We start from the raw sequence: 14,263 nt of genomic DNA, 5'->3' as shown, positions 1-14,263 counted from the left end.
GCGAACTGGCAACTAGCTTAAGAGAAGCATCGTCGTCAGCTTTGGACCTATGCGGTCTGTCTTTATCTTTGCATTTTTCGGAAAATCGGTAGTCAGGTGGCTTACCGAAGCCATTTCTGGATAACTTAACTGAGTACCAAAATATTTAGAAGCGTAAATAAACAGACGACGAATAGTTCGAGGTTTGAATAAGGCACAAAACCAACAGCAAGGTACGTCGTGGTCTGGGCCTAAGCAAGGAATGCAGTACGAATGAAAATCTTTATGCGGTATTTGCTTTGCACAAGAAATATAACTGTTAACTTTTACTGACATCGGTTTAGAGCAAGAAAAAGGTTCCCCAATGGGGTACTTAGCTTAGTTGAAGACTTCGGTTCTGAAACTCGAAAATGACAGGAGTCGGCCAACCGGCACTTGCGAACTGCTTCTGCTTCGGGCACCGCATGGCAAGAAAGACTGATGTAATGGTGTTGGCTGCATGCTTTATACCCCTGACTACCTGATGTCATGGAAGATGAGACAGTAACCGACGCAATCAGGCCGACTGAGGGCTACTGCAAGCAGATAACCCAAATGTGATGACTGCAACAGTGAAACACAAAGAACATCTGTACTATGTTCTTTGTGTTTCACTGTTGCAGTCCTGACTTGTGGGATGAGGATGAAAGGAAGATTAGGGAGAGGAGAGGATGCCCTGCAGGATGGCAGTGTCGAGTCTTGCTCTGGACCTTGAAAACACTGATAAATGATAGTGTTTGTTAAAGTTATGCACAGATGACCAGGTAACATCTTCCAGAATGTGCCTGGTAGGGGCTCCTTTCAGGAAGGCAACTGAGGAAAGAAGCATCTCTACTAGAGTGAGTCCTGACAGCCTCAGGTGTCTTTTTGCCATGGTGGCTGTAACAAAAGGAGACAGTGAGAGATCCACTTGGAAACAGTCCATTTGGAAACTAGTTTCCCTTCAGAATCAGTGGCAAAGGTCACAAAGAGTTGGTCTGATTTCTTGAAAGATTTAGTTCTATTCAAGATAGTAGCGGAGCTGTCTGTGCCCATCCTAATAATGAAGGATTCTTTCACCCTGGTTCTGAGGATTGGGGAAGAAGGTAGGCACGTGTGTGGCTTGATTCAAGGACATGTCAGTGACCACCTTAGGTAAAAATGATGAGTTAGTCCTGATGGAGAGATTGCCTGGGTTCTAGATGAGAAATGGCTCCACTACCATGAGAACCTGCAACTCAGAAACCCTCCTACCAGAGGTGATAGCCATCAAAAAGGCAGCTTTCCAAGTTAGAAACTAAGTCAGCAGAAGCTGTCGGTTCTAAGGGAGGCAGAGTCATTTTTTCCAGAACAAAATTGAAGTCCCATGGAGGGGTAGAGGTTGCCTCCTGGAAGGTGTGATCTGGATCACTGCCCTATGGAATTATCTTAGTAGGGGGTGTGAAAAAGACAGGAGGAAGAGCAGAGATGTGGGCTGAAATGGCAGAGGCATGAATTGTGATGGAAGAATAGGATATGCCTTTGTCAACTACGCTATCCAGGTAATCCAGAATGACAGAGATCTTGGCTAAAGCAGGATTAAGGCCTTGCTGCTGGCACCAGATTGAGAATCTTTTCCACTTAGCCGAGTATGATTTTATAGTACTAGGCTTTCTGGCCTCTTTAGGAATGTCTTGAACTTGTTTGCTTAGGGCAGGCTCAGTGCTGGACGATTTGTGATTATTCAGGCTGAGAGTTTGAGTGATTGCAGTTTGGGATGCACAATTCTCCCACTTGCCCTGAGTCAGAAGGTCCACTTTCTGAGGTAACCGCCATGGATTTTCATTGGCTAAATTGAGTAGCAGAGGATTACCAGTGCTGCCTGGGTTAGTCTGGGGCTATCAGGATTACCCTTTGGCCCTCTTCTCTTATTTTTTAGAAGGACCAGAGGAAGCAGGGACAAGGGAGGGAATGCAAAAAAATTAAAAAGTGGGTCCAAAGGAAGGAGAAAGCATGTCTTTCATGCTGAGAGCAGTTTGCTCCTGGAGCAGAATCATTTTACTTGAGCATTTTCTTTGGTGGCAAAAAGGTCCATCTGTGAGGTTCTCCATTTCTGGACTATGTTAAGAAATGTTTCCTGATGCAGATAGCATTTGTGGGGATCCATCAAATTCTTGCTGAGGTAATCTGCAGCAGTATTTTGAACACCTGGAAGGTATTATGCCAGGAGGTTTAAACCAAGTGAGTAAGAGGTCTCCCAAACCTGCATAGCTGGTGACAGAGGGCAAGAGTAAGTCCCCCCGTCGCTTATGTACCACATTACTGAGGTGGTGTTGGACAACAGGAACTTTTAGTTATGTACTCACCATAACTTCAGATGTTTGGGATCCATCTCGCCTACATTCTGAATGATGGGTTCGGAGCCGATCCCTCGGCTCCGACATGCCAAAGAGCGAAGTCTCTTATTGGCTGAGCTTACTATATCCCAGGATGCACCACTACCAGTCCCCCAGATCTAGTTTGTCCGCATACATGCACACACGCATACCCTGCTTATATAACATCGTCAGATGGAACAAGATAAAAACAGTTGAACTCAAAACCGCTCAATCTCTTCTGATCTGCAAGGCAGGGGAAGGAGGGTGGGAATGAGATGGATCCCAAACATCTGAAGTTATGGTGAGTACATAACTAAAAGATGTTATGTGATCCTATCTCGCCTACATTCTGAATGATGGGACAGCGTCCCTAGCACCTGAATCCTGGGTGGCTCACTGGAAAACACTCCTGAGTACCGTGGAACCAAATGATGCTCGCCCTTTAGATGCCACATCCAATTTGTAGTGGGAAATGAAAGTGGGTTGGACCAAGTAGCGCAGCACAAATTTCAAATAGCGAGCTTGGAATGAAAGGCTATAGAAGTAGCCATAGCTCTGGTAGAATGAGCTTTGATAGATGATGTAAGATGTTTATTCAAGAAGAATAGGCCTGAGTTATGCAATCTCTGATCCATTTTGAGATTGTAGCTTTGTAATGGTTTGGCCCAATTTATTATCTGAGAAGGACACAAACAACTGGTCTGACTTACGTTGCTGAGTCCTGTCTAAATAGAAGCGTAATTGTCTGTGAACATCCAATTTATGGAGAGTATATTCTGCTTCATTAGAGAATTTTGGAAAGAAAACTGGTAGCTCTAGAGATTGTTGAAGACAGAAACTAGAACAGACTTTGGGGACAAAGGATGGATTAGGCCTAAGTGATACTCTATCCTTGTGGAAAATCAAGCACGGTGGTTTAATAGACAGGGCTTGAAGCTCTGAGACTCTCCTTGCAGAGGTAATAGCCACTAAGAATGCCGTTTTCCAAGACAGATATTTTAATTCGCATGTAGCGGTTCAAAAGGGGAGATGTTAATGCAAGCACCAAATCAAGATCCCACGGAGGTGCAGGATGAAAAACTGGTGGTCTTAACAGACTGGCACCTTTAATGAACGTTTTGCATAGTCTGCTGCTCATCAAAGGAGGATCCGTGGATTCATGGAATTTCGAGATAGCAGCTAGTTGGACTTTAATAGTTGAGACAGAAGATCCTGATTAAACAGGGATGTTAAGAATTTCAAAACCTCTGGGACAGGAGCAGTGATAGGGTCTAAGCCCTTGAGTTGAGCCCAGATAGCAAACCTCTTCCACTTACTGAGGTACAATTTGTTAGTGGTGGGTTTGTGGTCAAGATAAAATGTGAACAACTTCCGGGTCTAGTGTGTGCCTTCTAACTAAGGTTGGAAGTGGAGGAGCCAAGCTGTCAATTTTAGAGATTGAAGGGACTGATGCCAATGTCCCGACTGATGGATTAGCAACCGGGATCAGGTCCAAGGTCCACGGATCGTCCACTGCATGCTTTTCAGGTAGGAAACCATATCTGACGAGGCCAGTAGGGGGCAATCAGAATCAGTGAAGACCGCAGTTGAGAAGCTTCGTGAATAACTTTTGGAAGGAGTGGAATTGGAGGAAAGGCATAAAGTAGCCCTGTTGGCCAAGGTTGTGCTAGAGCATCCATGGCTGGTACTTCCTGATGTGGAATCAAGGAGAAAAACTTCTGGCACTTGGTGTTTTGTGAAATAGGCCCCATCTCTTGAAAACCTGAGCTGCTACTTTGCCGCTTAGAGACCATTCGTGAGGAGAGAGAATTGTCCTGCTTAATTTGTCCAATACATTTGATTTTCCGGGATGTGGGTCGCTACCAAGAAGCGGTTGGTAGCTACAGCCCATTCCCACACTCTCATGGCCTCTCTGCAAAGGGATACGATCTGGTCCCTCCTTGTTTGTTCAGATACCAAACCACCGACATGTTGTCTGTATGGATGGCGATGATGCCTTGAGGAAGAAACTTGTGTAAGGCCTGTAGGGATAGAAGAACAGCCCTCATCTCCAACACGTTGATGTGGAGAAGAGCTCTGGAAGCCAGGAGCCCTGAACTAGCCTGCCCAGACAATGCCCCCACCCTATCTGGGAGGCATCTGTCGTCAGGGTAACTACTGGAGGGAGAACAAAGGGTTTTCCCTGATCCAAGTTGGATGTCTGCAGCCACCAGCGAAGGTCCCTTTGCATATTTCCGTAATCATGATGTGATGATTGAGGGAAGATCCTGAAAGGACCATTGAGTTGACAAGAGCCACTGAAGAATCCTCATGTGTAATCTTGCTAGAGGAACTAAAAGAACCGTGGCAGACATTGAGCCTAAAACCTGTAGGACCATCCTGGCTGGGGCTTTGGATCTCGAGACCAGAGCTTGAACTTGGCCCTGTAAGATTCGGATCCTTTCGGCAGGAAGAAAGACGCCATCAATCTTGAGTCTATCTCTGCCCCTATAAATTTTATGTTGAGAGGGCAGCAAGACAGACTTTGACCAATTGAATGTAATCCCTAGGGAAACACCCAGGAGATGGTGGCTTTGAGGTTGTCCATTAGTAGATGCCTGGTGGTGGCAGTCAGGAGCCAGTCGTCGAGATAGGGAAACACTTGGAATCCAAGACTTCTCAGGTGAGCCGTCACTACTGCCAAACACTTGGTGAACACCCTGGGGGCTGTGGTGAGACCAAAGGGCAGAGCACAAAATTGGTAATGACTGACTCCCAGGCTGAAGCGCAGATACCTTCTGGACGCCTGATGTATCGGAATGTGATAATAGGCGTCCTTGAGGTCTATGGAGCACATCCAAACATCCTTCTCCAACAACGGGAGAATGGATTGTAACGTGACCATTCGAATCTGGATTGGATTGGTTCAGTCTGCTGAGATCCAATATTGGTCTCAGGTCCCCTGTCTTTGGCACTAAAAAGAACCTGGAGTAATTTCCTGATCCGATCTGGTCTGTGGGGACCGGTTGGATGACTCCTTTTTCTAGCAGCTTTAAAGCTTCTGCAGCTGCTATTTCCTTTGACTGGGTGGTGGGCCGGGATTCTCTTGGACGGAGGGTGAGTCTTTGAATGGGATGGTGTAACCTCCGTGATCCGCACCCATCTGTCCTGAGTGATTGACTCCCAGGCTTCTAGGTGCTTGGCAACGACACCCGACTGGCTCGAGCAGCACAGCCGGGCAATCCCTCATGTCGTGGGAGGCTGAAGAGCCACGAAAGGACTCGCGGTCTCCAGAATTGCGGGGCCCTCTGCCGCCTCTGGGACGGCGTCTCCCTGAAAAATTTCCCCCTCTGCCTCTGGACGGGAATCTTCCTGCTGTTGGGAGAAAAACTTAGATTTTGAACCACATTTTCCCTCCTTTGGCCTTGAAGGGAGTGGAATAACGGCCAGATAACGTTTCCTCTTGCTCACAGCGGGTAAGGGTGTCTTTCACCTTGGGTCCAAACAATGAGGACCCATCAAAGGGAGTCGGCGAAGGAAGACTTGAAGGCCTCCAAACTGACACAAGCGGAGCCAGGCTTGTCTCACGAGAGCCACGCCTGTGCCTGCGCCGCATAGGAAATGAGCCTCATGGACGAGTTAGAAATTGACGTAAGGATAGCCAACTGAGAGCTAACCGACTGGGCTAGCTGCTCAGGTAGGTTACCGAGAGGAATCTGACAACTCCTTGACCAGATCCCTCTGAAGCCTTGTAAAATGTGCCAAATAGTTCAGAGACCTTAAGGTAAAGGCCGCTGAAGTCAGGGTGCGCTCCTATCCATACTCCTAGACTCCTTATTAGGAGGATGGATAGACGCTTGAAGCCTCTGCCACGTCCTGTTGTGTAGCAGATGCCACCACCATGGCATCTACAGCCACGCCTTTAGTAAGGAACTCCTTCTCGGGGAGCAGATAAGAATTTATTTGGACGGGAAGGGACTGGTTCCACGGTATCTGGATGTTCCCGCCTTCGACAAACTAAATCCAGAAGCTCGAAGGCGGAGACACCCAGGAGGCGGAAGGCTGAGCCCCAAAGGCCTTGAGGAGCACTGATTCGTCAGCAGAGGGGGTTTGGATATCCAGCCTCGTTGTTTGAGGATCTCTAAGATGTCTGCAAATGAGACATCATCCGAGGACGACTTGGGACCCCTCCGCATCATCCATATCAGTGTCCGATGTAATAGACTCGGGGAGTCCACGTGCTTCCTCTTGCACGATCTCTTCCTTGGGGTTCCTCTGAAGATAACTCAAGAACCCTCAGGAGGAGGGAACCCCACTGGGGTAACCTCAGGCCTCGGGGCTCCGCTGGCTACGGACAGGGAACAGCCAAAGACCCAGTCTCCACGCCCAGGAAGGTGCTGGTAAAACCGGAGAGATGGCGAAGAGGACTTGGCCAAGGCACTCCTCATGGCCCTGAAAGCCGGACCCCAGAATCCTGGGAGTGTCCGGACTCGAGCCGTGATAGCCGACGGGAGTCCCGCAGCAGCACCGAGGGGAGGCTCGGAACCGAAAGCATAGGTCCCAAACATCACCCCGGGTCCAGCCGAAGAAGTCCGCGTACTAAACTCGGACCCGAAGGCCGGGTTGGAGTAAGGGTCGGAGCCGACCCTAGAATCTCCACCGGCTCCAACAGCACCTGCTCCGGCCGAAGCGGTCGGAGGAGGAATGGCAACGGGTGGGCCAAGGTCATCGGCTCGAAACCAGCTGGGTCGGAACCGAAACAAATTTTTGGAAGACTGGGGACTGGAACAGTCTTTGGAGCACCCTGTCGATATCAGAATCCGACATCCTCAAGACCGAGAGGAAACAGAACGGGTTCGAAGGCCTCTCCATCGGCCCCAAAGGGCTAGGGGACCGGCTCCGAGGCGACTCGATGAGTATCGGCGCCGAGGAATACACAGCAGATTCCATCGGTGCCGAGGTAGACTTCGCCGAGGAGGAAGTGTCTGAGCGACCCTTGTCAGCTCCGAGAGCAGTGGAGCCGGTGACCCGCCTCGATGCCCCAGCCATCGGCTCCGAAGACAGAGGAGTCGATACTGGTGGCATCGAGGCAGACCGTTCAACCTCGGCTCAAGTCTTTGGAGCCGAAGGAGAGGCCTGCCTAAGTTTCTTGGCAGTCGGGTCCGACGGACTGGTCGGAACCAAGCCCTTTCTTTGGTTGGAGCAGGAGAGGATGCCAAGGCTTCTTCAAAGGAGGGTTTAACTAACCCCTTTAAAATCAATTTTTCCTCTCCTGGAGGACCCTTGAGGAAAAAGCGTGACATACACTGCATGACTCCTGCAAGTGCTTTGCCCCGAGACAATATACACAGAGCGAATGATCGTCTGTGATAGACATTTTAAACCCACATTTAACATTTTTAAAGCCAAGGCCTAGGGGTTTGAGACATGTTGATACACAAATCTAGTCACTCTGACAGGAAAGTACACTAAATTTCTACTGCTGATAAATTAAAGCTTACAGTAATAATTAATGCCAACTCTTCCTGTAAAAAGAACAGGTAACTCTAACCAATTTGTATAATTACTAGAGACCCTGTATAAAGGTTAACAGTCCGGGAAGGCCCTGGATGGAGGGGGGCCGAAAACAAACTGAACCCAATCACACACAACAATTCAAAATCCAAATCGTACACAAAGTTAGCGATAGCCGTTAAAACAGCTTTTGTGAGCAAAACAGCAAAAACTGACAGAAAAGTTAGTTTAATAAACTACTTAGCCCAGCCAGCTCGAGACCACGTCTTAGGGAAGCGGCAAACGAGATCTGGGGGACTGGTAGTGGTGCATCCTGGGATATAGTAAGCTCAGCCAATAAGAGACTTCGCTCTTTGGCATATGAGCCGAGGGATCGGCTCCGAACCCATCATTCAGAATGTAGGCGAGATAGGATCACATAACATCCCTAGTTTCCATTTTTCCTTGAAAACTATCAGGCCTTTTTACACCACCATAAATTCTTTCCATTTTATGTGCTTGTCTCTGACCTGAATTTCCCATTTCCCTTGGACTGAAGATGTTTGAAATGAGTCCCCCAGGCTGCCTCTGAGGCATCCATGGTGAGTATTTGTCCCTGCGGAGTGAACCCAAACCCAGTATCCTTTCATATCAACAAAGGGGTCTACTTCAAATGAATGAAAGACCACTTACCCAAAAATTACATCGGCAAGACGAGATCTCCGAAACCTGAGTTGAACAAATGACCATGTTGCCAAAACTCTTCCCACTAAGTATCCAGTTGACCAACATTTAACAAAATACACCGCACTCTCTCCAACCCACCCAGGTGTGTGTGTGTGGGGGGGCTATGCTCCCCACACCCCCCAACTAAATATACTAACTCCAGGATCCCACTGCAGTGGGGAAAAGGGCACATTTCCCCATGTTGGCCAACTGGATACTTACTGTGGGAAACGTTTCGGTAACACGGCCATTCATTCAACTAAGGTTTTGGAGATCTCGTCTCGGTGATGTTTTCAGGTAAATGGTCTTTTGTTCATATGAAGTACCCCCACCCAAAAAAAAAATGACATCTGAAAGGTAGACTTTCAAGCCTTCCAACCTAGGTGTTTGTACATGAGTGCGTGCCCTGTGATGGACAGCCATTTAATTTAGGACAGATTTTCAGCCATATAACCACTTCTTTCTTGTCAAAACATGACCCAGCTTTCCAAGTCCCTGTGAATTTGAACTGGATAAAACAGGCGATGAAAATAAATGAATAACTGTGTGTTTACATAGTATCAAAATTGTGCATAAACATTTTATTGCTAGCAATAAATGATTTAAAAGATAAGAGAAAATTGCAACTAAACAAAATTACCTCCAGACAGCATAAATAGATTTTCAAATCCCCTCTCACACATGGTAGTAGCAGCCTGAGTAGCTATCCGCTCATCTTCATCATACAAGATGATGATCCTTCCAGAAGCATTTTTCTAGGAATTATAGATTAAGGAAAACAGTGGTTCTTTTTCATCAAGCTTCAAACAATCTCACATTAACTACAATGTCAAAATAGAAATCGCACGGAGACGTCATAAATGCCGAACAAAAATTAGGACATAACATGTAATCTCATAGTTAATGTAGGAGTATGCACAGTATAAAACAATAAGCATACTGGAGAATGAAGTGATTAAAAAGAAAAATATTCATCAAGTACAAAAATATCTACACCAGCATTTCCATATTCATGGGAATAAATGCAACCACACTAGTCTTACCTAACTAGCTAAGATTATGTGCAGAATAAAAATAAGCATAAACCTGTATGGATTCTCACAATTGAACACTACCCCTTATCCACTACAGTAAAAACGCTACTGGTTCCACAAGTGACTGGATCTTAACCAACTCTAACAACTATTGTAACCCTTCTACTTTCCCTGACTCGATTAGTGACCATTCTCCCATCTCTATCTTAAGGCATTCTCCTCATCTCTCCAAGACCCATCTCTACAGAGATTGTAGGAAACTGACTAACTTTTCCCCTGAAATCCTTAACTATAGACTCTCTGCCATCAACTGGTCTTTCCTAAAAACTCTCCCACTCAATGATGCTGTTACTAAATTCAACCACATTTTCCTTGATGTCCTAAACTCTCTTGCCCCAACTCGCAAAATCAGAACCAAATCTAATTTTGCACCCTGGCTCTCCAAAGCTACTCATGCTTTGATGCATGAAAGAGATGCTCTATGGAAAAAATGACAAACCATTAAAACTCCCACCTTTCTCCAAGGTTATAAGTAACTCAGAAATTGTGTAAAAAATGTATTATTTTGGATAAATGCCAATATTTCACTAAATTTCAAAGCTCTCACCCAAATGACCCCCCAAAATTCTGGAGTACTATCAACTCCCTGCTCCACACTGGTTCTCCTACCATCCCCCTAACCCTTTCCCCTAGCACTCTCCCTCTGAAACTGCATGCTTACTCAACAAACACTTCATACACAACATCTCTAAATTCCTACCCCCTGGTAACTCTGCTCATCCCAACTCTTCTGCGTCACCCTCACCTCCCCCTAAACCTCTATGCTCCACTGTCTCTCAGCCTTTTACCTTGCGACCTGTTTCTACTAAATATATCAAATCCCTGGCTTCTTAAACTAAATCCATGCTCTCCCTTCCACTGATAAACTCCCCGTCAATTTCTGAAAACTGCTGCTGACTATTGCATATCTTATTTATCTTAATCAACCACTCCATTCAGTTGTCTACCGTACTGGAAATATGGAAATCCTTCTATACCACTCCTCTGCACAAAGGTGGCAACTCTGTTGAACCCTCTAACTATAGACCAATCGCTTTTCTCTCACTGCTGTTTAAGATTCTTGAAAAATGTATACATACTCAACTACTGTCCTCTCTCATTCAAGAAAATCTCCTCACCCCCTCACAACGTGGTTTCCGCCCTAAACACAGTACCTCGACTGCCTTACTATCCTTTACTTAAAAGGTTGCAGAAGATAGGGACAACAACCTCATCTCCTGTCTATTCCTTGATCTCTCTAAAGCCTTCGACACTGTCTCTCATCCCATCCATAAACTCTCAGACCTAAACCTCTCTCCTTCTGCTCTTGGCTGGTTCCAATCTACCTTACTGGCAGAAAACAAGCTTTTAGATGGCAGCAAGCTTTCTCACCTTTCCTTGATGTTCAAACAGGAGTACCCCAAGGCTCCATACTTGGACCACTCCTGTTCAACACTTTTAACAACAACCTACATTCATCCTGCAGTCTCTCATCTGTAATACAATACGCAGATGACTCTACTCTCTTATCCATCTCCAATACTATCTTTGAATTATACACACTAACACAGAATTCCTTTATCTCTGTTGAAAAATGGCTCAGAAACAAACAACTAATCCTTAACCCTAAGAAAACTCAACTCCTTTTCTTCCTACCTCTGACACTCACTCACCTTAAATCCAACTTTTCTCTTTCCTCCCTAGATGGCACCACTATCACCCCTGCCTCACACACCAAACTCTGGGTCTATATCATATAATCAAATGATGAAAATCTCGAAAGCTCTAAAGAGCGAAAATGCCGGAACTCTAACTCCTTATTGTGGGGCGCTGTGCCCCCACCCGCTAAATATATATTCCAACTCCGAGATTGCACTACAGTTTGGAAAAGGCAAATATTCCAATCTTCACTGTACTGCAATTTCAACAACGAACTTCGAGTTCTAGCATTTTCGCTCTACAGCCACTAAACGCACCCTTGCACAGGCATTTCTCTTTCCTTGTCTTCTATACACTTCCCCATCCTTACCAATATCCAAACTACCTCAATGCAGAAACTGGAACAAACAAAACTGCCAGATTTCTTCTAAACCAACCACTCTTCACATTACTACCTCTCACAAAACAAACTTCAGTGGCTGGAATTTCCTCACCTTCTCCTACAATCGCAACTGCACACTACTTTTTCCATACTCAACAACCCCTCTGCCTGCCCTGCTGTTGCCTCCCATGTTACTCCCTACTCCCCCACCCACTGGCCTCTCCGGAGTGCTGATCAGCATCTTCTCTCAGTTTATAAACCCAAAAGGAATACTGGCAAACTACTTTACAAACACTCTGTCTCACTAAATTGGAACAAACTCCCTCTCCATATTAGATCCAACCTTTCCTTTCCCTGTTTTAAAAAGGAGCTTAAATCCCACCTACTAAACTTGAAATTATGTTGTTGCCTTGACCACACATACACTTAGTCTCTCCCACTGTATAACCTGTTGCATCTCCTAACTTTCTTTCTCTGTTAGTAACTTCTGCTTAAACTAACCTCCTAAACCCTCAGCTCTAATACTATAGCTCCACCCATGCTCCACACTATTTATCCTCCCCCCACTTCCTATCAATGTCTATACATTGTCCTTTTGAACGATTATCTTGTTTTTACTCTCATGTGTAGTAAATTCTGACCACTACTATCAGTGCAACCCTTAATGTTCATCATTTTTTTTCTTTTGTTTTTCTCTTTATAATTAATTTTGTATTAGCAGTACAGTTTTTAATAGATTTATCCTGTATGTTTATCTTTGATTATGTTTGCTGGGGCTTTTCCCCTCGGGTCTCCACTGAAAATGGGGTTATTTGCAAATCAGTTGGACTAACCTGGTTAACAAATGTGAAATAAATAAGTTAAGAAAACATGAATTGACGGGAAAACTAATATCTCATTAAAATACTTTAAATGTGCAGCTAGTCTTTAAGCAGTCAACAGCAACAAACCAGTACACATACTGAAAGTACTCCATTACTTACTCAATGCTCTTCTGAAGCCCGACTTGGTCCCACATTTGATTAACCACCTGAACGGTCAGGGAAGATCCGGGATGCATTACTTATTAAAGAAATATTACGGATTCATTTAGAAAGACTGCAGTATGAAACATCTCACAAAGACAAACACCCAAAGTAGGTCACTTTCTTTGAGGTGTTGTCACCACAGGGTTGCTCAGTGTGCTGTAGGGAGGATGGAGTGTTCCACACAAAGGTTGAGAATCTGAAATCTAAAGAGTGACATTTTTGTATTTTTTTTGATTGTAGAATAGTGTGCTCCTTCCAAAACTTCTCACCTGTTTACATTTACTATAACGATCACAGTGGTGTTGGCAAAGGACAGTTTATTGCACAATATGCCATGAAATAAAGAAGCCGCTGACAAACACTGCAGAATGAGTACAACTACCAAAGAAAATGAAGGCAATGCAGACACAACTTGCTGAATTCTATAAGTAACCAGAAGTTATGTACTCACCATAACGTTCGATGTATGTAGTCCATCTCGCCTCACATTCTTACCCGTGGGTTCGGAGCCGAATATCGGCTCCGACTCGGCCTATTTTACTAGCTCAAAAGTCTCTGATTGGCTGGGCTAACAGGGTATCCCATGGTACACTGCTCCATATCCCCAGATCTAGTTTGCTGCGAACAACATAATTACTTCATACATACCTCACATCCATACAAACAAAAAACTACTCAAAGGGACTCTGCAGGAGACAACCTAACTTCCAAATCCTCCAGGCAGGGGGAAGGCGGGAGGGTAAGTAAGAATGTGAGGCGAGATGGACTACATACATCGAACGTTATGGTGAGTACATAACTTCTTGATGTTATGTAGTCCTATCTTGCCTACATTCTTACCTGTGGGGCAGCGTCCCTAGCACCTACATCCTGGGTGGCTTATAGGAAAATGCTCCTGAGAACTGTGGAGCCAAATGAAGATCTGCCCCTGGAAACCACGTCCAATTTGTAATGAGAAACAAAGGTGTGAGGAGAAGCCCAAGTGGCTGCAGCACATATATCATCCATTGACAATCTAGCTTGATAGGCTGTGGATGTGGAGATCGCTCTTGTGGAATGGGCTTTTACTGGAAAAGGCAAATTTTTACCTGCCGTCTGATAGATGGAGATACAGCTGGCTATCCATCTAGAGAGCGTGACCTTGGATACCGGAGAACCAAATCGGTTTTCCGAAAAGGAGACAAAAGAGTTGATCAGATTTCCGGATATCTTTTGTCCGGTGTAGATAGAAGCGTAATTGTCTATGTACATCCAATTGGTGAAATCTGAATTCTGCCTTGTTAGAAAAGTTGGGGAAGAAGACCGGCAGCTCAATAGACTGATTCATATTAGACACAGAAGCCACTTTGGGAAAGAATGATGGGTTTGGTCTAAGAGAGACCCTATTTTTATGGAAGATCAAATATGGGGGTTTGATGGAGAGGGCTTGAATTTCAGAGACCCGCCTCACTGAAGTGACTGCTGTTAAAAATGCTGTTTTCCATGTTAAAAATTTTAACTCACAGGTAGCTGCAGGCTCGAATGGTGGAAGAGTAAGGGCTTGAAGAACAAAATTGAGGTCCCAGGGCA

At 45.4% G+C, this 14,263-nt stretch overlaps 1 protein-coding gene across 1 annotated transcript in view; it reads right to left on the bottom strand.

Annotated features, from left to right (window-relative positions):
• The window catches only part of CEP41 (centrosomal protein 41), a 1,035,505-nt gene that overhangs the window by 221,066 nt on the left and 800,176 nt on the right, over positions 1–14,263 (bottom strand). Inside the window, exon 7 of the mRNA XM_044088672.1 lies at positions 9,193–9,307. Coding sequence (XP_043944607.1) covers positions 9,193–9,307 — 115 coding nt within the window. The remainder of the gene's footprint in view (positions 1–9,192; positions 9,308–14,263) is intronic.

Source organism: Protopterus annectens, chromosome 11.part0 (genome assembly GCF_019279795.1).
Source record: "Protopterus annectens isolate FY-2018-M chromosome 11.part0, PAN1.0, whole genome shotgun sequence".
NCBI classification, from domain to species: domain Eukaryota; kingdom Metazoa; phylum Chordata; order Ceratodontiformes; family Protopteridae; genus Protopterus; species Protopterus annectens.
The sequence above is the reverse complement of the archived record's forward strand: the minus strand, read 5'-3'. Positions and strand labels throughout refer to the sequence as shown.